The 26938-nt window shown below is 42.1% G+C and overlaps 1 protein-coding gene across 2 annotated transcripts in view; it reads left to right on the plus strand.

Moving 5' to 3' along the window:
* The first annotated feature begins 3538 nt into the window (after positions 1-3538).
* HMGCLL1 (3-hydroxy-3-methylglutaryl-CoA lyase like 1) overlaps positions 3539-26938 on the plus strand; it is a 176451-nt gene continuing 153051 nt past the window's right edge. For both annotated transcript variants that reach the window (XM_083177321.1, XM_083177320.1), the window contains exons 1-4: positions 3539-3636; positions 9518-9652; positions 17180-17257; positions 19267-19374. In XM_083177321.1, coding sequence (XP_083033447.1) covers positions 9557-9652; positions 17180-17257; positions 19267-19374 — 282 coding nt within the window. In that variant the 5' untranslated portion in view covers positions 3539-3636; positions 9518-9556. The remainder of the gene's footprint in view (positions 3637-9517; positions 9653-17179; positions 17258-19266; positions 19375-26938) is intronic.

The following is a 26938-nucleotide window of genomic DNA, read 5'->3' on the forward strand; positions in this document are numbered from 1 at the left end:
CACTGTATCCATCCAGGGGTGCCCACATGTGTGCTGTATTTGTCCAAAGGTGTCCGCATGTGTGCTGTATCAGTCCAGGGGTGCCCGCATGTGTACTGTATCCATCCAGGGGTGCTCCACATGTGTGCTGTATTTGTCCAGGGGTGCTCACGTGTGCTGTATCAGTCCAGGTGTGCCCACATGTGTACTGTATCCATCCAGGGGTGCCCACATGTGTGCTGTATTTGTCCAAGGGTGCCCACATGTGTGCTGTATTTGTCCAAGGGTGCCCACATGTGTGCTGTATCAGTCCAGGGGTGCTCACATGTGTACTGTATCCATCCAGGGGTGCCCACATGTGTGCTGTATTTGTCCAGGGGTGCCCACATGTGTGCTGTATTTGTCCAGGGGTGCCCACATTTGTGCTGTATCAGTCCAGGGGTGCCGCATGTGTACTGTATCCATCCAGGGGTGCCTCCATGTGTCCCGTATCAGTCCAGGGGTGCCCGCATATGTGCCATATAATTCCATGGGTGCCCCCATGTGTCCTGTATATCAGTCCTGGGGTGCCCACATGTGTGCCGTATAATTCCAGGGGTGCCCCCATGTGTCCCAGACCAGGGAGCTGCCCTTTTTTTTAAATAAGGAAAATAAAAATAAGGTGTTTTTTTTTTTTTTTACTGCAAGGGCTGTTAACTGCGCTGTAGTCCAGGGGTGAGCCAAGAGTGCTGTATAATTCATGGGGTGTTGCTAAGTCTGCCGTATAATTCCAGGTGTGCTGATCTTTTTTATAATGAAAAGAATCCAATTTTTTATTTTTACTGCAGGAATTTGTCTGCCGTATAATTCCATGCCTGCCGCCATGTGTGCCGTACCAGTCCAGGGGTGCCGCCATCTGTGCCGTATGATTCCATGTGTGCTGTATCAGGTCAGGGATGCCCACATGTGTGACGCATAATTTCTGGGGTGAGCCAAGTGTGTCATATAATTAATGCGTTGCTGTAAAGTCTACTGTATAATTCATGGGGTGCTGCTAAGTGTGCCGTCACAGACCAGGGGTGATGCTAAGTGTGCCGTATTAGTCCAGGAGTGAGCCAAGTGTGCTGTATAATTTATGGGGTGCTGCTAAGTCTGCTGAATCAATTCAGGGGTGCTGCCATTTTTTTATTAAAAGAATAACTCTTTTTACTGCAGGAGTGTCACTATGTGTGCCGTATAATTCCATGTGTGCTGTGTCAGTCCAGGGTTTCTGCCATGTGTGCCGTATAATACCATGTGTGCCATCATGTGTACTATATCAGGTCAGGGGTGCCACCATCTGTGCCGTATAATTCCTGGGGTAAGCCAAGTCTGCCATATAATTCATGGGGTGCTGCCAAGTGTGCTGTATTAGTCATGGGGTGATGCTAAGTGTGCCGTATCAGTCCAGGGGTAATGCTAAGTGTGCCATATCAGTCCAGGGGAGAGCCAAGTCTGCCAAATAATTCCTGGGGTGAGCCAAGTCTGCAGTATAATTCATGGGGTGCTGCCAAGTGTGCTGAATTAGTCCAGGGGTGATGCTAAGTGTGCCATATCAGTCCAGGGGTTATGCTAAGAGTGCCATATCAGTTCAGGGGTGATGCTAAGGTTGCCGTATCAGTCTAGTGTTTGTGCCGCCCACTTGTGTCGTTATCATAGTTATCCAACTACTTCTGTGCAACCTTTTAGCCTAAAAACAATATTGTGAGGTGTGAGGTGTTCAGAATAGACTGAAAATGAGTGGAGATGAATACTATTGAGGTTAATAATAGCGTAGGACAGTGGTTCCCAAACTGTGTGCCTAGGCTCCCTGGGGTGCCTCGGGACACTTGCAGGGGTGCCTTGGATTAGTGGTCTAGAAGCAATTGAAATTATTTATGGTCATTGTAAAGGCAAAAACATTGCTTGTGGGCTACCAATAATAAAATATGTGGACAAACAGAAGCTAATCCTGTCCCTCACCCATAAATAAACCCATGTATAACATACAAATCAATTTAAAGAATAAGAAACTTTTGGACTAGGGGTGCCGTGAAAAATATTCTGATGCTCTAGGGTGCCATGATTTTAAAAAGTTTGGGAACCACTGGCGTAGGAGAAAAAGTAGTGTTTTTTATGCTTTAAAAAAAAAAAAATCAGAACCCAAAACCCAAAAACCAAAACGTTAAGGGGTTGTTTTGGCAAAACCCAGTAGAACCCAAAACCCAAAACGCAAAAAGTGTCCGGTGCACATCTCTATTATAAATATGCAAGAAATTACACGCATTGGCTTTTGGTTGCCTAGTAATGAGCCATGCCCCTCTTAGTTCAGAGTTGAAGTCAGTTAGCCATATATATAAAATGGTCCATTGACCCAGGAATCCAACCTGCATAATGACCAGACATGGGAAGGACCTGTTAATGAGGTAGTGTCATCCAACTCGGTTCCTGTTTAAAGCATGGAGAGAGCCATATCCCTGGTGCTTGTCGGCAGAACAGTTAACACTACACTTGTGTGCAGTGTAATATAAAATAACTCTGGTGGGAGCTGCAGTGGAACCAGGGTCTGTCTCGGGTCTTTTGGTTATGGTATAATGGGTCGAACGTGTCTAGGTCGATACCAAATGCTCAGTATGCACAAGATCAACATAGGCAAAGACTGACATAAAAAATGGTCAACCAATAAAAAAGTTTCCAATAAAAAAGTTTCTGACACTGTCCATCAAAGTTTCTGACACTGTCCATCAATCTCTGCCAGCAACAGCGACGTGCGGGGACGCGCATTGCTGTTGCTATAGCCCCTGCGCACACCGATTTAGGGGCATTTTCTAAGCGTCTTTGCCAAACAAAGCAAAGTCACTTAGAAAATGTCTTAATATCGGCATGTGTGTAGATCAAATAAGAGATCAAAGTAAATACTGTATAAGCAAAACAATGCATTTTTTCAATAACCTTTTTTTTTTTATAAAATCCATATGTAAAGACAGTGCTTTTTTCAGATGATAATGGTATGAAATACACGAGCTTGCTTTCTGGTATGAATTTATACAGTATACAGGGGTGGGGTCCTGGGGTGCACACCAATTGAGAGGTGCGACCCTGCGGAGACCTTTCAGTAGAACTGCATACAAAGTCAAAGGTGCAGGTGCACAAATCAAAATTTATACAGTACCTAATTTTGGAAAAGGGAAGAAAATCAATTAACTAATTTCAGAAATAATTCAAATAAGCATCTGAATACTTAGATTATGTCCTATACTATAGACCTTGTATCACATGATTGTAACTTTAGATTACTACTGGTATTTCTGAGTACTGCTATTTTATTTCATATAAAAAGTATTATGCAAATGACTTATTTCCAAATACCACAGTAAGACTTCTTTGCTTTAGTAGGCTTCATTTTACACACAATTATAGGTGTAAAGTAAGTTTTATGTCAATATTCCAACTATTTAAAAACAGAATAATAGGCATATGTATCATTCACCACATGAAAAGAGAAGATTGTGGTGTTTCCCTTTTAAATAACTGCATGGCTTGACCCCTTTAAGACAGATGTGATAGCTTCTTCAACTGAGCATGCCTAGAGAACACACAGGAAATCTATACAGTCAACCTGATGGATTAAAACGTACAGTATACAGCTGTTTGTTATGGGTAAGATAAAAACAAAAAAATGCAAGTGAACTGTGCAGTGCATGATTAGGAAAATGTGGAAGTCATGTGATCTATTTTATGATTTCGTATATTCTGTCAGAGCATGAGGAAATACAACATGTCAGGACAGAAAGAAGGGGAATCATTACTGTGCACATTTAATTAACATGACAGTGTTTCCTGGAAGTATCACAGAAGCTGTATGTGGTCTCTGGATGCAGATGGTGCATAGCAGAACAGGATGGGCTGAGGTGACGCAGGAAAATAAAATGGCATTGTAGTATTATGCTGTGTTCTAGGAGAAATCATTATATACAGTATTATAGGGGACTGGATTTTGTTCCATTGCTTGTAAAGCTTTATCATTGTTAATTATATGATTCTTATTTTTTTTTAACATAAATATTACACAAAATAAATAATGAGCTTACACTAAACTGGTTAATATTGTTATGTTGATAATATTACCATTCTGCAAATGTAATACTACAAGAGCTGTGTAGAATAATGCTAGATATATTTTCTGCTTGCACTGCCAGTATCATTGTTAACAGACAAACATTAAAGACAGGTGTGTATTGTTGACAAGGGGCATTAGTACCTATGTTTGTGTTGCTAAGTACGGACTAGAACAATATATTGTTCGTTTAAGTGACAAATAATATATATATGGGTAGTGGTACACCTGATATCATACCTCCCAACAGTCCCGTTTTTTGCGGGACTGTCCTGGTTTTTGGGACGGTCCCGCCCCCCACCCGGGGCCGGAAGTGTCCCAGCTTGAAGGAATAGATGCTGTGCGCATGCACAGCGTCTATTCAGCACCACAGAGGATCTTGGCGCGAGGGTCCCGTATCCGGTTTTCAAGAGCTTGAGAGCAATGTAATATATTTGTGAATGACATCATGATTGCAGCACAAACAAAATCTTGCTGATGTATCTGCATGTCTGTCTGTCTGTACAGGTGATCAGCTGACTGCCTGTAAAAGGGCTGCATGGACTGATGTCACAGCAGGGCGTGCAAACTCAAATGTGTTTTTACTAGGGATGAGCGGGTTCGGATTATGGGAATCCGAATACACCCGGACACCCCCAATCTGAGTACAGACCCGAACACTGTCCGGAGATTCCCACCCAGACTCGGAGCTCAAAACGCGGCAAAACGTCATGATCCTGCATTGGATCTTGCGAGATCCGGACTCTATATTAATCCCACGCTGGCACCGCCATCTTCACTCCAGAACTGGAGAGGGTGGACATGCTTTGGGGCTGTGGTGGTCTGTTGGAGTGGTGACCTGCTGTATAAGTTCAGTCCTGTGCTGCTGGTGTACTGTGCTGCCTAGTGCTAGTGCTGCTTATGGTGTCCTGTGCTGCCTAGTGCTGCTGGTGTCCTGTGTTGCTCCATTGGTGCTGAATGATACTTCTGCAGTTAAAGTCCAGTCCAGTTATAATGCTGCAGAAGTCCAGTCCAGTGATACTGCTGCAGAGGTCCAGTCCAGTGATACTGCTGCAGAGGTCCAGTCCAGTGGCACTGATGCAGAGGTCCAGTCCTGTGGTATTGCCGGTAAAGTCCATCCAATACTGCTGCATAAACTCAGTCCAGTGGTACTGCCATTAAAGTCCAGTCCAGTGGTACTGCCATTAAAGTCCAGTCCAGTGATACTGCTGCATAAGTTCAGTCCAGTGGTACTGCAGTTAAAGTTCAGTATAGTGGTCCTGCCATTAAAGTCCATTGGTTCTGCCATTAGAGTCCATTGGTTTTGTCATTTAAGTCCAGTGGTACTGCCTTTGAAGTCCAGTGGTACTGCCGTTAAAGTCCAGTCCAGTGATACTACTGGTGCATAATTCCAGTACAGTTATACTACTAGTGCATAATTCCAGTCCAGTATTACATCTGTAATTCCAGACCAGTGATACAGCTGCAGAATTCAAGTCCAGTGATACTACTGGTGCATATTCCAGTCCAGTGATACTATACTACTGGTGCGTAATTCCAGTCAAGTGATACTACTGGTGTGTAATTCAAGTCTCGTGATACTACTGGTGCATAATTCTAGTCCAGTGATACGATACTGCGGGTGCAAAATTCCAGTCCAGTGATACTACTAGTGCTGGTGCATAATTCTAGTCCAGTGATACTACTGGTGCGTATTTCCAGTTCATTGATACTACTGGTGCATAATTCCAGTAATACAGCTGTAATTCCAGTCCAGTGATACAGCTGCGTAATTCTAGTACAGTGATACTAACTATACTTCTTGAGCATAATTTCAGTCCAGTGATGCTACTGGTGTGTAATTCCGGTTCAGTGATACTGCTGTATAATTCAAGTCCAGTGAAACTGTTGTATAATTCCAGTCCTGTGGGAGAGGGGTGCTTTTGTAAATTTAAATTGCGTTACTGACGAGTGATGACACACTGGGGAGTTATCCGGGCACTGTGGGAGAGGAGTGGTGCTGTATTAGATATTAAATTGCAATGAAGAGTAGACACTGGAGTAAAACAAAGGTAGTTTGTGGAAGGCCCAACTGCTGAAATATTGCATCTTTTTCCTGCCAATATAATACATGATTGTAAGATAGCAAGCAGGGACCTCCTACCTCTATACCGGTCTGTTACTAGTAATACCCAGTTTGTTTAACCACTGTTGTTCCAATTGTAATGCGCAATGGAATATGCTGTGTTATATAAGAAACTGTAAATAATAAATGGACTGTCTGACATGCCTACCATCCAGCTACCTCATTGCAACCTTTTGGCCTAGAAACAACATTGTGAAGTGTGAGGTGTTCAGGATAGACTGAAAATAAGTGGAAATTAATATTATTGAGGTTAATAATAACATAGGAGCAAAAAATAAAAAAATTCTGCTAATTTAGCGGTTAAAGATAAAAATACAGATTCAAAACACGAAACTCAAAACACAAAACACGGAAGGGCGGTGTTTTGGAACATATCCAGACGCAAAACACGGCCGGAGATACAGACCCAAAACACGAAACATGGAAGTGCCAGCTGTTTTTACAGTATGGGGATAGGGTAACAAATAGAACTGTGTCTGTGACAGCTGTCTCAATGTGCTCTGGACAGCCACCCCACATGGTCCGGACAGTTAAAATGACTACATCCCCGCCTAATATGGGGAAGCTGCATTCACTCCCATCCTCCCAGTGACTGCTAGACAGACACCCTCCCATTCGGGACACCCACAGTCCCACTGCAGGATACCAGTCTGGTCTGGCCTTCCAGTGATTTTGGCAGGAAAGTGCTATAACTGGGCCTCCCTATTTGATGCCTGGGCCTGTCAGGATGTTGTAACTTTGCAGTTTATTGTCTCTGTGTTAGAGCTTCACAATGGAACAGATATGTTCCACTTGACTCAGAGAGACACTGCAATTATCCTTGACGCTGGTACCGCTTGCGTCCTACACCTCTACCCACATAAGTCATTGGCTGGTGATCTTTATGTTCTGCTCAAGCTCTGCTCAAAGCTGAATGCCTGTATAAGCATAACTGAGTACTACTGCACAATTCACATTACTGTCGAATTAACCATGCCACTGGTTAAGTACGTGCTGTTTGCTAACTCAGGGCATCTGCTGGTGTGTACCAACAATCTGCCATTTCACAGCCAGTTGTACACATATTTCAACAAAAAATGCTTTGAACAAATAGCATCAGGTTAGTTGCACATAAAAACTCCTTCAACCGCATACAAAATCTCCGTAATAGCTCTGAAGGACATAACACATTTGTCAGTCGTTAAAGGTCTAAATTATGAATGGATTTTCTTTTCTGAACACTGGGACTTCTGTTTCTTTGAAGCTATTCTTCAACTCTACTGTGGGTATATTTAAACTGTTTCATTAATGTAATTTGAAAGCTCATTTGTTTCTGGCATAATAATGGTATTCAACACTCCTAGAATTTGGCTGATGATTGGATAGACACTGTAGCAGATAATACTGGTCACATGCAATATGACAGCAAATCAACAGACTGCTAGAATTACCCACTCATTTTTCTGGACACCTGAATAGTTTTGGTAAAACTTTATTTAACATCTTCCAATTTAACATGTATTTTAATTCTTGTAAATCTGTGTTTCAAGCACAACAACATTTGATACTCTTTTTACTTGCGTTTTTGTTTGCATCTATAATTCACTGTAGGCAGTAAAGTTCCATACAGTCTGGAACGATTTTACCCAGGTGTATGGACAGCGATGATGGGGAAAATCGCTGGGCTGAAAATTGCTCAGCACATACACACTGAGTGATTTTTGCCCCTCTGAGGGATTTTGCCAGGGGTGGATAACTTTCCATAGCAGAACACTACAAAGAAGATGAGTGGCGGTGGCCGGCGATGATACAAGAGCATGCATTAACGCTCAATAGTCATTGCTGGCCCGTACACACTAGGCGGCTTTTGAGCTGAAAGCAGCTCGAATAAATAAACTGGGCTGCTCTCAGCTCAAATTGCCCAGTGTGTATGGGCCTTTAGATGTAGTATATGAAAAAACACAGATACAGTAAAGTAACAATCCTAAAAAATTCTACTGAAACACAATTTAATGCAAGGACCTTTTTTCATTCATTACAAATCCAAGTTAGAATTAATAAAACATTTCAGTGTGAATAAACCTTTAAAATCAGTGTACACTCTAAGTCTATACACAGTATCTATAGTGTGTGTAGAAAATCAAACTTTCTTGCATTTTTATTGATTTTTTATCCAAGCAGCCCCCAGACTCCATCCCTGCACTACAACAATCACTGCTGGCTCCCCCTCGCAGTGATCTCTGGCTCCCACCAATTGCCTCCCCATTCATTGGACACTGGGACATGTGGGAGAGACAGTGGGACAGTCACCAATTAGTGGAACTGTCCCCCAGTAATCGGAGCAGCTGGTAGGTATGCAGTTAGGAGCTGATTGCCTGGTTGTTTATCACTCTCCACTTTATCATTTATTTGAAGCTTAGTGCATCTGGCCCAAGATCAAATGTATCGCGTGGGCCTGATTCAGAAGCACACAAATCGGCTGCATTTGTGGCCAGATTGTGTTCTTGGAACAAAAGTGGATCTTTGTTTGTATTCAGAGTTGGCTGCATCTGAGTGGATGCACAACCCTTATCTTAGCCATCATCACTATCAGTATGAATTTGCATCAGCTCTAACCTTTATGCAAAAGACCAGTTGAAAACTAGATTTCTACATACCCACTCCTCAGCTTGCAATTCTGTCTTAGTCCCACTGTACACTTATCATATATGTACAGTATGTTTGTAACTACTCTCAGAAATGCATGTTATTTTTTAATGCAATTTTACCTTTTATGTGACTAATGTTAGGAAGTCCCAATCAAAATGCAGATTCCTGACTACACGGTTGTACAATCTACTGTACTATTGCTCCATCTATCTAAAATATGTGCTGAAAAGACACAAAGGTAGCATACAGTATCTGCTAGAGTAGCTTAGGACAGAACATTCAAACGTGCATACACACTTCTTTTTTTCGTCCGATAGTGCACTGTCTAATCTGATGAAAATTAAACTGCACAAAGAACCTTATCTTCAGATGGAACCTGTTTTCTTCCAATAAAATCTTATCAATGGGGCCTACCCACTCTTTAGAATATTGCATGAAAGGATAGGGAATTGAATGAACCGCCCAACAATTGAATAATGAAGGTATCTGCGGCTTAACCCCTGGCTCTTTCCCCATGGGAACAGACCACCTGTGCATAACTGAGTTTGCCACCTAGGGTTTATGGTAACACAGTTTATGTAAAACTAATGGCTACATAAATGTTTGGTTATATGTTTGTATAAATGGTTTATTTAAGTTTACAATTGTTTTTTTCTGATTCAATCATTTAGTAATAGAAAGCAAGCCTGTATGAGTTTACCTTGTGCCTGATGGGTAACGTCCCAACTGCAGTAAAACATTGCCTTAGTTACCAACATCTGCTTAAAGATCAACTCTGGATTGGAGATGTAACCACCCCTGAACAGGTAACAAGTTTAATTATTATATTTTTATCTGTATTATGCAACTACCAAATTTTATATATATATATATATATATATATATATATATATATATATATATATATATATATATATATATATATATATATATATATATATATTCTGTTCATTCTTTATCTGCTGATAGTGTTGATCTTCGGTGGCTCTTTTGCATAACTAGACTGAGGGCCCGATTCTGTGGTAGATGTAGGGACACCATTGGATACAAGCCATCAGTTTGCTCAGTATGCCCATGCATTGAACATGCATACTGATAATTGCCAAACAAAGATGTAGAGATCCTTGTAATGTCGGTGGATGTTTCTTGGTGGTAGCTGGAGGGCGGATGACTAGCCAGACTTGGTCATGTTGAGGTCAGCAGCTGCTTTTAGAGGCTCAGTTGAATTGGCACTGGCAATCATATTCACCCAGAGATTCTACACTTCCTACCCAATGTTGTGACGGATGGTGCATCTTTGTTCGCTCAGATGCAGATTAAGCCATAGCCAGTGATCAACTCAGTAGGAAGACCATCAGCTGTGGCATAAGGATGCAGTAGCGGCTGCCTAAAAAGATGCAGTCATTGCTGGTACTGCATCCACCTCTGAATCAGGCCCTGTTTATCTTTTCAACACCTAAAATAGCAAGCAGCATAACTTTGTTGAAATAGGACAAACATTTTCTTTATAAGAGTGATTGTTCTTAAGTACGTTAGTAACTTAGAAACCCTCTTTATCAAGTAATATGTTTTGGGAATACCCCCAAATATTCCATATCCCCCACATATAGTAGGTATCTTTGATCTCTCAGGGGTCTCTCCATTTCCGATAGCAGAAGCAGAACCCATGGGTCCAGCTAGGCTGTCATATTTACCAAGATGGCTATAGCCTATGTAGCCTATGGGTTATACTTCACAAAAATTACCAGAATACCGTCTATTAGGAACCTTACCAGCAATAGTCACCTCATAAGCCTGGATAACAGACTGCTCATGTGCAGTTGTGCTGCGGTGTCTCAAAGGGGAAGTGTAGTAATCACTTGTGATTGATAAATAGTGAATACTGAATCAGGGATTTTGAATTGGTGACACAGCTGTATTACAGTATATAAATAATTAATGATGTGTAACCCTCAGGATGTCTGGGAAAATCAAGCTCCCTTGGCTGGTGAAGATGCGCCAAAAAACGCAGCCATTGGTATTGGTACACTTCCTGTTTCTGACCCCAATGAACATGTCAATCATGCTGTGAAATTTGGATATTAGCATGCGCTGTGCAATTTCTGCACAGATCAAAAAACATAAAAAATTTGCACAATCTCTAAATCAGGCAGATAGCAGATAGTAACATGTGGTTATTCAGAGTTTGATATTATAGCAGTAGCGCACGCAACTTTTGTCACAGCTGCTACTGCAAATTGATGCTAATGTCCAATGGAATTTGTCCACTGGTGTCAGTGGAACTACAACTTTGTAATTCAGTCCTTGGCACACCTTTCAACACCATACACCCTGCCTCCTCATGACTGCCCAGGATTGCCCATTGGATTTGTGTGGTACTCCAATCAGTTCCAATGTCAGTCTGTGAATGGTAGCTATGTGCTGTAAACAAATGTACATTGTGGTAGATGTATGAAGCATTGTTAAGGGAAGAGAAGTTAAACAGTGGAGAAGTTGTCCACGTAGTTGCCCCTCTATGAACATACTCACAGGAAACAGTACTATGGTTTAAGTCAGTGGTTCACAAACTTTTTTGAATTACAGTGCCATAGAATATCAGAATTCTCTTCACAGCACCCTTATGCCCAAAGTTTATTAGTCAGAAATGTTATATGTCATACTTTGTCCAAATATTATGTGATTTGCAACCATCAGCTCTGGTTTTACCCTAAATAATTTGAATTGGTCCTAAATCACTAATCCAAGGCATCCCTGCAGATGTCTCAAGGCATACAGTTATAAAACCACTGGTTTAAGTGAAATAGTAGATTTATTATCATACAGGGTAGTGCAGGGTTTAAAGCAGGCAGAGAAACTAGTGTGTAGTAATTAATAGTGATGAAAGTAACTGATATGAAATAATAATAATAATAATAATAATAATAGACTGTCCTGGATAAATCTGGATAAATTATTATCAGGAACGCAACGTAGGCTGAGGAGAGCATATGCTGTGTGAAGTAGATGAAAAATGATTTGCTGAAAGTGATCACCAAGCACCAAGGTATATTCCAGACAAACAGATGTTAACAAAGTCTTAGATACTGATTAATAAAACACTGAAGTTAAAGTTGAGACCTAGGGGTAAATTTACTAAAGCTTAAAAAAACGAAAATAGGTGATTTTAACAACTGTGTAAGAACTAGTGGCCTCTTGAGTAAGCAGTCTTTTAGCATCCTGCAGCCAAAGACTTTGCCTATAGCAGCCACCTTTCCAGGGCAGATTAGGTCCACCCAGATGCCCAGGTACTCAGATGCCCCCAGGTCTTACTAAAGACAAAGTGGCTATCGGAGGCTGGGCAGGAGAAACTGTACACAGTGATATGTACTCAGGCCCTAAGGTACAGGAATGCCAGAATGCACAAGGTGTTATAAATAGGCAATAACAATAGTCAGTGCAACAATGCACAAGGTGTTATAATCAATAAACTAAGAGAAGGTTATTAGAATAAATGCAAAAATGCATGTTATAAGCCTAATTAAACCTAAATTCTGGACAGCCGGCAAGGTCACTGGCACACGAACACTCCACACCTGACAGGTTCAAAAAAGAGCAGGAACTATAACCAGCGGTTTGGGGAGTGCATAGCCAGAGAATAAAAAGGCCATTTAGGCAATCAGCACACTAATTCCCAATTGAGTGCAGCTGCCCAGCTCCACGTAACTGATATCTCCTGGACAACGGGGAATGCAGCCTGCTCCTGGTGTCGCTGTTGGCAGGCAACCAGCGTCCCCCAATGCCCGGCATAAGCCTGTTGCTGGGTGCCGGGTGGGGACCAGGAGCCATTATGCCCGGTGTCTGCCTGTTGCTAGGTGCCAGGCGGGAAGCAGGAGGCACGGCGTCCCAGCTCCCAGGTAACAGCCATGGCACGCACCTGACAGTGACATTGCCCAAGACAACACATTATATTTTGGCTTTCATTAAGTATACAATAGAGAAGTGATAGAATATTTTTGGTTGCTATGGACAACATTACCTCTTTTTATTTTTTGTAAATTTACCCCCTAGAACAGTGGTTCCAAGTCTGGGGTACTGCAGACCAGTAGGGGATACTTGAAAATAATATTGGTAGTGGTGGAAGAAGTTTCTCGATGGTGGAAAAGTCTCTTATTGCCGTGGAGATGAGCCACATTGCTTCACTTCCTGTTCTGTCTGCAGCATCATCAGCATCTCCTCGTATATACGCGACAAAGGTGGTGGAAGCAGCAGCATTAATCATACAGTTGATAGCAGGAACCCCGGAGACAGTCCACAGCCAGAGGCCAGACACAGAAGGACTAGATTCATGACTGCGAAACAGTCACTTCCACTCCACTCTAAGTAATATTTCAAATTGAGAGTACTAATAAATGAAAAGCCTAATCAATGGGTACGGGAGAGAAAAAAGGTTGGGAACCACTGCCCAACCAAAGTCCCAGACAATGTACTTAAAGAAGGCTCAAGGAAAGTGGGTTGCAATGACTGAACAAGTCCCTGATACTGTAGCTGGCGAATATAAGTAAACAAAGTTCCAGATACTGTAGCTAATAAATTACACACTTTATCTGCAGTGTAATGACCTGGATAACCTACATGAGAAAAGCAATAGGATACCAGATTGCTGGAGGACAGGTCAACACTACTTAGGTAGAAGGTTGACAGGGACTGAAGGTCTACAGGGTCCTTAGTTCGACAATGCAGAAGGTCGTCACATATTTTTTTAGGCGTCTAGATCTAGACCATGGGTCCTCAAACTGCGGCCCTCCAGATGTTGTGAAACTACAAATCCCAGCATGCCTTGCCACAGTTTTAACACTCCCTTATAGCAAAACTGTGGCAAGGCATGCTGGGATTTATAGTTTCACAACATCTGGAGGGCCGCAGTTTGAGGATCCATGATCTAGACATCTAGTTCTGGACACTAGTTCTCAGTACTACCATTGCATGGACATTCTTCAGGGTGCTGTTTCTTGCAGATTGCGCTAATTCTTTAAATTTAGCATTCAGTTTATTTCTGAAGACTAAGAACATGATTCAGACATGACCGCAAGTGGTCCCTTATTGACAGTAAGGAATCATTTGCGGTAGGTAAAGTTGGCACTGAGAGATGCTGCCGCTATTCGTCTCAGCAGCTGCTACATTTTCATTCATCCGCTGAATATAATCTCATTGCTGCATTAATGTAAATTCTGAATCAGGCCTTAAGAGCTTGGTGTTGTACAGTAGTATAGGGGGGTAGATTTCGCACTGGATAGCTGCTTATTGGTACAATGTACGTAGGAATTATAAATAAGACAGTATAGGCTCCTATACCCCAAAATCGTAAGCTTAGAAAAAGCTATCACAATAGGATGGGATAGGAGGTGCTCCCCAAAGTCAAAAACAACATAAATTTACACGTAGAAAAAGAAGACTTATGTTGGGGGCACAAATAAAAATGGAAGGGATGTAATACTTATATTATTAAAACTTAACGTTTATTGTATACACTTAGAAAAAGGTCCTGTAGTCTCAGTTTATATATCCGAGCCGGGTATGGGACTAAAGAGGGGAATATAATGCTATTCCACTATCACATAAATTGACATACAGACTTACAAACATAAAACACACACACAGAGTGTTGAGAAATACCCAGTGATTAAATTAATTAAAGGTAATAACTGTCTCAATTGAAGAGCTGTTTAATTTAATTTCTATACAGTCTCAACAATGGTATAATGTTCAAAGAGTAGAATTTACACAGAAAAATAGAGAGCTGTTAGCTTGTTATCTCCACCTATCCTCCTACTTTCACTATCATGTTTCAGAGGATAGTGGTTCGGAGATTTCAAGGTAGTGAAGCTTGTTTGCTCTGAAGTGATAGATTCACTATTTCCTTCTGCTGCTTGCTTACATCTGTATGGCAGTACTGGTGTTTAAATAACATTTACAGTACCGTCATTCATCTGCCAGCCAAGTGAGATAGGAAAGAAAGGGAGAAGGGAAAAAAATGAGAGTATTTTTGTGCAACCAGTTCAAATACAGGCTATGTAGTGGTAAATTGTGAGATTGTTAGCTTGGATACACACTAGCTATTTTGTATTCAACAAATTGGTATAATGTATTCGTTGGTTTGCACAGTAGAGAAGAGTACAAAAAGAGATGAACAAGATATTGATTCCCAATCAAATTCTGCTGTCATCCCATCTTTTATTAAAGCGGATAGGTGATGAGAGATCTGGTGGGATATCTGTTAATTTGTAGAAATAGGTTAAGAAAGAAAAACTTCCTGCTCCTTCGCGTTTAACATGTGGCTATACTCCTGATATCCTGTACATTGCAGGAATAATGCCACCGGTCCCGCTAGTGAGAGGAGTTTTATAGAAAATTTATAGCAAAGTGCTTATTTAGACATAGATATTTGCGGCATAATTTTGTGAACTTAGAATTGTTCCCTAGAGGGTAGTCGCCTATATCGTGCAGTCTATAGTACCAACAAGGGTCAGAATGTCTGCCCGTATAAACAATAGTAAATATTCTCAATTATACCCCCAGCCTTTCTTAGGCAAAACAGCAGGAACGAGACAAAATTACTTTTGTAGCAAAAGCACATAGAAACGACGGCAGATCAAGGTTCAATATAAGCGGTAACCATATGTTCAGAAAAACCTCCTACAGAATGTATACATCTATCTCTTGCATAGACACCGCTCCATTTAGCGGTACCATTCAGCGGGGATATGTTACTTATCTGGTGATGTATTCACCCCCCACTCGTATGTGCCAGGTACAGTCCTCCGTATCGCCGTTCTGGAGAGAGGTGCCACCCGTTGCGTGTTCTCATATGCCGGCGCTTGCCTTGTGGATGCGCTCTGTCAGCGTTCAGTGTCTGTTCCCCGCTAGCGTAAGACAGGCTCCGGTTGTAGGAGCGGACTTGTCACTGCGTATCACTCTGTGCGGTGATTTGGAGACGTGGGAAAACGCGTTTCGCCCGTTAGTGGGCTTGATCACTTCCTGTTAGAAGGGTGCCGGAGCTTGTTCTATTTAACCCCGCAACTCCTCCTAATTGTTCAGCATTTTTTGAAAAACCACCCATCCAGGTGATGCCCGCTCTCCCATCCGCCCTCCAGTGTGCTCCCGTCAACTTCCGGGTGAAAGGTTCTGCATAGCCCGGGTACCTTAACCAGGCACCGGTCCACAAACAGCTTAGACGATTACACAATCTCAGGCTCCCTGTCTATAACCCACTGGCCCACCACCCTCTAATGCCTGGACACTTGCTTGCATCAGGAGCTTGGTGTTGTGCCAGGCTTTCGTTCATAGATATACGAACTCACTGTCAGGGCCGTAACATTGATGTATATTATCTTGAAAGTCAGGGAAAAAAGAATATACAAAAATTAAGTAATCAAACAGACTCATTGAGCAACCAGCAACGGATCAGGTAAAACATATACTGTACACATGCCAATATATTTTTGGAGTTTTGATGGATCCAGATTTCCAGCAAGAAACCCATTTAAATATTGGGATAATATACAAACTCCCCATAACTAGGGCCCTGGAATCAAATGTATGACCTCAGTGTTGTAGGTAGTCTAAACAATGAATGTTCCACTGGGTTTGCTGCACATATTTACAGAGGCATACTGGTTGGATGATTGGTTTCTCACTAAAATGAACCTGAAAGTCTTTATTAATGGGGTAGGGAATATAGGGCTTGATTCAGAGACACAGGTCACACAGTTGCTGCATCTTTGTATGCAGTGGCTTTGTGACAATATGCTATTGCCATATGCTGCGTCTTGTGTAAATAGACTGTTTTCTGGAAAGCCAATCTTTGCTCCAAATGCCAGCTGCATCTCAATTATACTGCATTTTTTGGAGTTCTGAGTAGGGATTCAAATCCCGGGACATTTTTTCAATCCCGGGATTCTGGGAACCTCGGATTGGCCTCCCTAACAAAAAACGCCTCCCCCCCCCCCCACCACCATTACTAAACTTAACCTGTATTTCAAGTAGTTTATCTTATTGGATGTGTATATCTGCATTTCATTTGTTTTAATAAAGATTTATAATAGAAAATGTGTTTTAGTTCATGTTTTAGATGCATCTACAGTATACTTACAATATTGTATTAAAACAATATAATAATGTAATTATTATTCTCGTTTATTTTTAGCAACTCATTTTACTGTATAAGCGCAACATTTTATAATAGTTAACAAACACAATAATACCCAGGTGATTATGATATTTCCTGTATGTGAAAAATGATATAGTTATATTTGCATATTTATGAAATCTTATTTAGTAACAGTTCTGTACTGCAGGAGCCGCATGTGACTGGTCTCCCACAACATGTAAAAATAGTAGAAGTTGGACCAAGAGACGGCTTGCAAAATGAAAAGGTAATATTAATGTAACCCCTGATTCCCACTCTTTTATAGTATCTGTTGGGGGTTAGCAAGTACAAACCAAGCAAGGTTTTTGAGCTGTGCAATGTATTTATTTTGTTCTTTTGCTACTAACATGTCATTAATCTTTGTTTGTTTAATGAATATAAACAAGAAATTAATAATGGTACTTTAAATATGGGGAGATGTACTATCTTGGAAGACGATAAAGTAGGAACAGATAAAGTAGCAGCCAGTCAGCTCCTAACTGCCATGTTACATGTGGTATTTGAAAAATAAAATGACTATTAGGAGCTGCAGTAGATAGCGAATTTATTACATTTTAGGGTTGTTACCAAATTTATATTAATTTTCTTACTCTCGCCAAGAATATCACATTGTTGATTCCAGAAGAGTTTAACTGTCCAGACCATGAATTTTCTGAGAAAAGTTCTAGGGAGATTGCATCAATAATGTAGAAGAGAAATTTACTTGTGAGTAATAGAAAGAGTAAAAGTCACTTCCACAGTGGAATTTATACGTTGAAATGTATATGAGGACACACATATTTTCAGAGGTCAAAGAAACAAACTTTTCTGACCTAATTACGCATCCTGTCTGTAACATTACAGTTAGGAGATGATTGGCTGATTGTTTATCACTCTCTACTTTATTACTTTTGAAGTTTGGTGCATCTAACCCAATGTACGAACGGTCAACAGCCTGACCATTCCGCCACCTGAAGCTATAGGTTTTAACAGTATCTTCACAGTAGAAACAGTTCCAACTCGGGCAGTGCTGTGTACTCAAGGGGGGATCGCTGAAGGGGGGACTTTTCACGGTAATGAGACGAAGCAGGAAGTACTATAACGGCATGATAATTGCAGCATTAATACATCTGCTCCATTGTTCCTTACTTGTTCCTCATCAATTAGCTTAGAATTAATACCTTGCTCAGGGAGGGTTTCACATATGTTTAATTGTTTAATTCCCCTGGAGCTGTACTACTTATTTAATACTTTGGGGCTTCTATATCCAGGAACTTGTATTTTATATTTGAGGAAATGTCTGTGCAGGTACAGTATGATGGATTGTAGGCCCCAGCAACCAGTGGCGTAACTATAGCACCGCAGCCCCCGTGACCGCGCGGGGGGGGGGGGGGCACTGTGCATGTGCGGGCGCCGGGGGCTGCAGTGCTATAGTTACATCCAGCCGCCCCGCCGCCAACCCCCGCAGTCTTTGCCTGTCTTCAGTATGCGCTGGTCCCGGCTCCCTTCTTCTGCTATGAGGACCACCACAAAATGTCCGCCACCCATTTAGCAGACAGTTCTCTGAAACTGTTTGCTGTATGGGGGTGGACATTTTGTGGTGGTCCTCATAGCAGAAGAAGGGAGCCGGGACCAGCGCGTACTGAACGTAGGTAAGACTGCGGGGGATGGGGGGGTTTGCATGGGCGGCAGGGCGATGGTTGGTGCTGCGGGGCACCCTCCCTTTAATGGCGGGGGGCGCCCAAAACCTAGTTACACCACTGCCAGCAACACATTGGCCACTGTGACATTGCTGTAATTTGCTTCCTCTGGCATGTGGGGGGCCACCCAGTTTGCTGTGTCCTCCTCAATGTGATTGCAAAACACTTGCAATGGCATCACAGAAATGTGAATCCTTTACAGACCTGCATAGATCTTGCATTATTAGGGTAGCCCCCGCCTGCGCAGCCTAGTTGCTAAGGCAGGTACCGAGCCATCTTTTTCTATCAGCTGCGTGTGATGTCATGTAGCCACCATGAGCCTCCTTGAAAATGGTCAGGACACGCCTCCATTGTCCAGACTGTGCCCACCACAAGCCAGTTCGCTGCTTAGCCAAAAACGCGTTTCTGCCTCCACTGTCTCTCAGACTGCGATTGCATTTTCCTGAATGCTACTGCAGTTTGAGGGCTCGTGCATGCTCACTGTAACATGCATATGCACAGATTTGCTACAGTCGCCAAATTGTATTACTAATACATAACATTTCTTTTTGTATAGGCTTTTGTACCGACCAACATAAAAATTGAGTTAATCAACCAACTTTCAGAAGCAGGTCTACCAGTTATTGAAGTCACCAGTTTTGTATCTTCAAAATGGGTACCACAGGTATGTTATACTGGGCCTTTCTTGCTTTTTTTTTTGCCGTGAAAACCAGCACAAGGCCCAACCAGCCAGGTTATTGCCACAGCCGGGGGATACTTTTTGTACAAGTCCCCCCTGCCAAAGCATTTACCCCCTGACTGGTCAGCCTGGGCAGGGATCCTGGGGAAGTGAGGACCCACCTATTAAGGAGTTCCCCCCTCCAAAATGTACCTACCTAGGATAAAGCCTGGGGCTGTCCCTGGTGCCCCTGGGCAGTGTGGTAAATGCTTTTGCTGTGGCGTTACCCTACTGGCTGGTTGGGCCTGGTGCTGGTTTTTACCTACAGAGGACCCCTACTCATTTTGTCCCCCGTATTTTGGGATCCAGGACACTTAACAGTGCAGATTTTACTGGGTTCAGCACAGATGGTTATTCAAAATAACCTAATTAAGTCATCTGTGTATGGAAATCAGTTAAACCTGGACTGTTAATGTGCATAGAGGACCAAGGATGGGAATGACTTGGATTGATGATGGTGCCTACATCTGTCTTGGCCCTGCTGTACTATCACTACTAACTAGTTTCTGTAATTGCTGGCCATGTGCATGAAGATGTAGCCGCGGTCATTGTTGGCAACTTGTCACCACTCCTGCCTGTTTGTTGCGCCAAATTCACACCTGCGCTGAATTGTCACACTTAGATATTTCCGCTCAATGCGCGTGGTGATGGGATTGCACCATTCGCCTCAGGAGTCACACAAGTCGATTGGCTACACCTGTATCCTAAGTATGAAAAAGGCTAAAAGCATATACTAGGGGGCCTTGAGACTTTGTTTAAACTTAAGAAATGTGTTGATATGTAGTCTTGCTTTGCACTATTATTAATATTAATTTATTTCTGCCTTGTAGTAAGTGTCTGAAATAATCTGATTATATACACAAGTTGTATCGGTACTTATGTAATATCTGGGCTCCCGTTTTTCTTATGAGGCCACGTCCCCTCGCGGGGCTCGCTGCGCTCACCACGCTTCGGGCACGGTGGCTCGCTGCGCTCGCCACACTATATAAAATCAACTCCATGCGTAGTTGGATAGTAGGGGTATAAAAAAATGGGGTGCATTTAACATGGGAGCCCAGATAATACATAAGTACCGTTGTATCTAGTTGGATATTTATTGTATATTTATTTATGTCCAACTCATACTTTGGTTTTATGTACTTTATTATGTGACACAAAAAATAAATATATTATGCATAAAGTTTAAAATATACATTTTTTTGCAGTATATGTTAATGTGTACAAAAATTCTCATGCACTTAAAAAAGTAGTAAAAGAAATACAGAGGGATAAAGTAATATTCTACAAGATAGAAACCCAAAGCTGACAAGGTTAAATGTTTAGTGACCCAAACAATAAGCTTTTTAATTGCTTTTAAATGATAGCTTTCTGTTTATTGAACACCTAGCTATAGGTGGACTGAAAGGTTAACCCAGAGGTTAAGAAAAGATACTCTCTAACTCAGGTATCACTTTATTTTCAAGTGACAAAGAAGCATGCCTTTGGGGGTGAGGTGGGAGAGGTATGACTTCTTAAGAAAATAGGTTGGTTTTGTGTTTCTATACTTTTGACATTTGAGATAACGTAAAGACTGCAAGTTATATGTGACATATTTAAAGTGTTTTAAATGTAAAGTAACAACACCAAATTAATCAGGAACACCTATAGAAAAATGTGTAAGAATACTGCAAGTATATTGCAGATGAGATATGAGAAATGTTCTTCCTTCTAATTAAATAAGAATTAATCCTAAACCTGGTAGATATGTTCCAGACACCTCTAGAAAAAGGGACAGAAATAATCTAGATCTCCACAATCTCTAAAACATTTAGTTTTTCAATAAAATAAAAAATATAGCTCAACAATAGTATTTGAATTGATGAACTATATAACTTGAAATGCAATGCATTCCAAAAATATACTGGTAGGTTGTTTGGCTCCTAACAAAATTTACTCTAGAATGAATGTGTGTGCGTGTACATGTAGTAGGGAATATAGATTGTAAGCTCCACTGGGGCAGGGACTGATGTGAATGTTCAAATATTATCTGTAAAGCGCTGCAGAACATGTGTGCGCTATATAAGGAACTGTTAATAAATAAATAATAATTCTGTATGCTTATACACACGTATATAAACAGTTTCCTTTTCAAAAGCTTAAATAGCTATAGAGATATTCAGTACAAACCTTTGAAAAACAGTAATTATGAAAATACAGCTGCACTGAGGGGGTCATTCTGGTTGACACGCATAATTTGCAGCTTTGCGCATCATCTGTGCGCCACCTGCAAGAACGCCCGCCACCCCGCCGCAGATTGATTTCACCGCATACATGCGCAGCCTTGTGTGCATTGACAAAATCATTAGATGGTCCAATGGTTTTGCAAACACTCACAGATCTAAGACACCTGTCTAGTGTCTTAGATCTGCGAGCACCCAGTGCGGGAAGCATTCGGAAAGCGTGCGGTTAGCTGCCAACCCCCGTACCCATGGCATTGGTGAATTTCCAGCATTTCATTGGAACGCCCATGAAATGATGGGCGTTCCCATTGGTGCGGCAACGGGCCCCGCCCCCACTCCTAGGTGCGAACAGGGCAGTAAATGAGCAAATTGCTGTGCCTGCTCGTACCAATCGGCTGCACATGCGCATACATGGGTATGCACATGCACTGTCCCAGTGAGTATGACCCCCCGAGTCACAGTAATGTAAAAAACACAGGACATAAAAAAAATGTTCTGAAATTGCATGTTAACTCAACTGTAATTTTGTAGAGTAGAATAGTCCTAATCTATGGACGCCAAAGAAGTGGCCAGTCTGAAAATGGGTTCGTTTCAACATAGTTTGGGTGTATCAGAGTGTGATTTGCATCAATTTGGGGCTTGGCTCTTTAAGTAGCCGTTTTGTGTAGATACATATTTGAAGATCTATAGATACTGGTAGATGCTCAATTACAGTAGTTTAGTAATACTACTCAGGTGCATGCAAGGGAGAGGTTAATACTGGGTAAATAAAAAATACATTGTTTCCCCCAGCTAACTGAATGGTATTAGTAACCAGTTTTTAACACTACATGATAATAGAATTCAGGGATATTGGTTACATATACAGATGGAGCCTGGCTCATGGAAATTTTCGCCAGCCCCCGCCAGCCGCCAGCTCCTGCCAGGGGGTGCGCATACATGAGATGCTTGTGTGCCCCGTGGCAACGGAGCACCCCCTGGGACCCTGCGCGTGCAGCTCACTGTAGTCCCTGTCCGCCGGCGCTCGCCAGAGGGTGCAGAGCAAAGATGACAGGGGCTACATCTGTATTTGAGCAAATTTATGTGCAAGTCGTCAAGGCTTCTCTGTATATTGGGGGTCCCTAGTGCTATATCTACAGTAGGTGCAGGATGCAGTACCCCAAAAAACACAGCATAAGCTAGAAAGCTCAGGAGCAGCACATCAGTGAAAATACTATAGTGTTAATACATTAGTGATGGGAAGCCGAAGCTATATATAGAAAGTGAGAGAGAAAAAAATATATATTTGAAGGTACATTGTGCCCCAGACATGAATGCCCTATCTGTAAAAAAGCACTTGTGGGTTGGCCATAATTATGTCAACCTTCCAATCACCAGTCATTTTCTGGGCTAAATTTGCCTTAAATTGTGCACCAGGAAGTAACCAACTACAGTTGTGTAGTATTGGAGGCATGATTGGATACAATGTCATGATTAGGAGCTGATAAGAGGGTTTACCCCAGTGTCAGGTTGGTGCATAAAGAGCCCATCAGGGGAATGCAGAGGTAGTGGCTCATGTTAGGCCAGGCTCAAGTTAGGATGTGGCCAGCCATCAGTGAGTTTTAGCTAACCATTAGAGAGTGTATGGTCTGGGGCCCTATGATGCATGATAACGTACCAGATTAATAACAGCAATGCACTGCAAAAAATAAATAACTAGTCCTGTGCAGAATACTATAGGATCCGGATCTTGAGATCCGGACCATTTAAAGGGGCGAGCGGCCGGACGCCATGTTCAATCCAGTCTAGGAGAGTGAAGAGGCAGCATGTCCTGGCCACCTGCCTGCTCGCCCGCCCATTGTACAGTCCAGTGATAGTGTTGTCTTGTCCAGTAATAGTATCTGCTGTATATACACTAGTACAGTCCAGTGAAAGTGTTGTATAGTTCAGTCCAGTTCAGTGTGTGTATAGTCCAGTCCAGTGATATTGCTGCATAAGTCCAGTCCATTGGCACTGCTGTATAACATCAGTAATACTGCCGTTAAAGTCCAGTGATATTGCTGCATAAGTCCAGTCCAGTGGAACTGACTTTAAAGTCCTTTGGTACTGCTTCATAAGTCCAGTAATACTGCCGCTAAAGTGTAGTGATACTGCTAGATAAGTCCAGTCCAGTGATATTGCTGCATAAGTTCAGTCCTGTGGAGGATGAGGAGGAGGAGGAGGATGATGATGATATATTGCCTCTGTAGAGCAGGTTTGTACAGGGAGAAATGAATTGCTTCTTTTTTTGTGGGGGCCCAAATAAATCAATCATTTCAGGTACAGTTTCCTTTCAGCCACAGTTATGTGGCAGACCCCGTTGCTGAAATTATTGGTTTGTTAAAGTGTGCATGTCCTATTAACTCAACATAATGGAGTGTGGGAAGGCCCAAGGACAATGCCATCTGGTACCTTTTTTGGGCTCTTTGGGTCTAGTTTTTCAAACTTCCATCCTGTCTGCTGCTGCAGTTCCACTCCTAGATGGGCCACGTGTTTGTGCTGCCCACTTGTGTCATTTAGCATAGTCATCCAGCTACTGCAACCTTTTGGCCTAAAAACAACATTGTGAAGTGTGAGGTATTCAGAATAGACTGGAAATGAGTGGAAATTAATGTTATTAAGGTTAATAATAGCGTAGGAGCAAACAAAACCCCCAAATTCTGTGATTTTAGATATTTATGGGGTTTTTTTTCAATGAAAATACAGATTCAAAACACAAACAAAAAATACTGAAGGGTGGTGTTTTGGAACAGATCCAGAACCAAAACACTGCCAGAGATACAGACCCAAAACACATTTCACGAAACACTAAACACATTCCTATTTCATTCTGCACCTACAGTATGCTTTCAGTCATGGTGTGTGAGACTGTGCTCAGCTGTTCCCTGATTAGGCACCTGTAAGACTCCAGCCAATTGCTCAGACCAGCTGTAATCCTTTAGTTGCCTGCTACCTGTGGTTTGCTGTTCTCTGTTTACACACTCATTGTAGTTTCTCAATCCAATCCTGAGATTACAGTTGCCATCTGACCTGCCAACCAATCCATGCAAGGCAAGGGGGTTAAATATTCTGCTCAATGAACTGGATCTTGCCTTGAGCAACGTCACTGAATGACGCTGACTAGACCCTGTTTCTCATATAATATCCTGACTTCTTGTCTCCAGCACGTGGCTCCTGTTGGCTCTCCAAGCCATTCCGCCATCCTGCCAAGCTATCTGGCGCTGTCCTGACCCAGCCACTATCCGCTCATCCAGCGCGACCCTGTCCCAGACACTGCCCAGCTATCCGGTCCTACTGTATCTAGATGCAGATGCTGTTCAGATATCCAGTACCATCTGGAATCCAGCACTAACCAAGTGTGTATCACTCATCCAGATTCCAGCCCTAACTAGAAAATTTTCGATCATCTGGATTCCAGTCGCTAACAAGCGTATTCTCTGTCATCCAGATTCAAGCCACTAACCAGCGAGTTCTTTGCCACCTTATATCAGCCTCTAACCAGCATATCCAACATTCATACCACAGCCACTTCCGGTGACCTATCCTGCTACAGTAGCTATAGCACATTATCCACAATACGGATACCACTCACCATCCAGGTTATCTACTTCAGCTTTCTTCAGTTATTTGCTGAGTTATCAGTTGTTTCCAATGTCGCTGGATCCAGAGTCCTTGTCAAGTCACTTTTGCCAAATCGGCTATCCTAAGTTAATAAAGTTAGTTCTTGTATCACCGGATTCCTGCAATTCTTGGATGCCCAGGCTGAGTACTCCTGAGACTTTCTAGCATCCCTGGATTCTGATTACAAGTACTTTTCCGGCATTCCAGGAGTTTGATATTCAGTACTATTTCAGCATCCTGCACTCTGCCTCCAGTTACATTCTGGCATCCCCAGATTCAGTCAGCTCCACTGCGCTCTTATATCTTCTGGCTAACTCCGACCAAGCTCTTGGACATTGTATCCTCCACAGCCCACCACGGTCACAAAAGAGTTCACAAACCCTTGCTCGTGATAACTACTACTGTAGTATAGGAATTATGAAGAATATAATTGCATATTTCTAAACCCCTACTGTGCTTAGTTGAGCACTTCTACAAAATATTGACACCTCTGTTCCACTCTTCCGAGCAGTTGGTTGGTTTGAAACTTAACTTTTGGAGCTATAAACCATATCAAAGAGCTGTTTCAGAAGCTGTCAAAAAACATAATTATTCAGATACTTTTACCCTTAGAAACAGTAAAATATTGTTTCTAAAGAACACTGACAATAGAAATGTCTTTTTGTGATTTATCATCCACCTGCCATAGTAACGTGGGAAAGTGGCCTTGGGTCACCTATATAAATGTCAGTTTTCATCTGAGGTGACAGCAAATATATGGATGGTAAACGCAGATCAGACCAAATGACTTATTATATTTAAAAAAAAAAGACTTATTACCATTATACCATGCTCCTTTTATTAGCACTAAGAGACATCCTGCATCACTGTTTATCGTAGCAATGTATGATGTCGTAGCACTGAAATGTAATGCATTAAAAGGACAGTCGCCAGATAGGCATTACTGTAGATCACCTCTCGGATTAGGGCTGATGCGATATGGAATAGTCCCTGTGCGGCTGTTTTGCGCTTACGCAAGGCCCCAAAAAACAAGATCTCATTCCGAGCAGATTGCACATGCACAGGATCATCTGTCATTGGGACCGGTAAGTAAGAACAGTGTCATCCTTACACGGCGCCATAGCCCTTATTCTGGTTGACTCTCTAAACTGCGAAGCTAGCAGCTTATTGAGTCCCAGAGTTCCCTGTGATGCCAGCCGCCCGCCCCCGGCACCTGCGTCATGCAGCCATTAGCATTGGAATGCCCATGAATGTCCTGCTGAAGCCCCTCATTCAACCACCCCCAGGGCGCTTGCACAGAAGCCCTAATTATGCGCAGGGCACAAACATCGGTCCACCGTGGATACGCGCGAGGGACTGAGTGGACCTGAACCAGGGCCTATGTGTGACTAGACAATCAATGCAAAGTTCAGCTTTTCATTGCTCAGAAGGTGCCAAAAACACTTTCCCGCCATAGCTGGCTATGATAGCAGCATTATTGAGACAAGCCAAGGCAATGCTGGAGAAATCTATAATGTATCTTTTAACATATTTTTGAATATCAGTAATATCCCCTTTTTTCTTACTAAAATGCAAAAAAAAAAAAAGAGGTTATGACTGCTTCATACATTTGCCCCTCAAATTTGTATACAGTTTTTAGGGCTCCAATGACA

Source organism: Crinia signifera, chromosome 3 (assembly GCF_055691185.1).
Source record: "Crinia signifera chromosome 3, ASM5569118v1, whole genome shotgun sequence".
NCBI classification, from domain to species: Eukaryota; Metazoa; Chordata; class Amphibia; order Anura; family Myobatrachidae; genus Crinia; species Crinia signifera.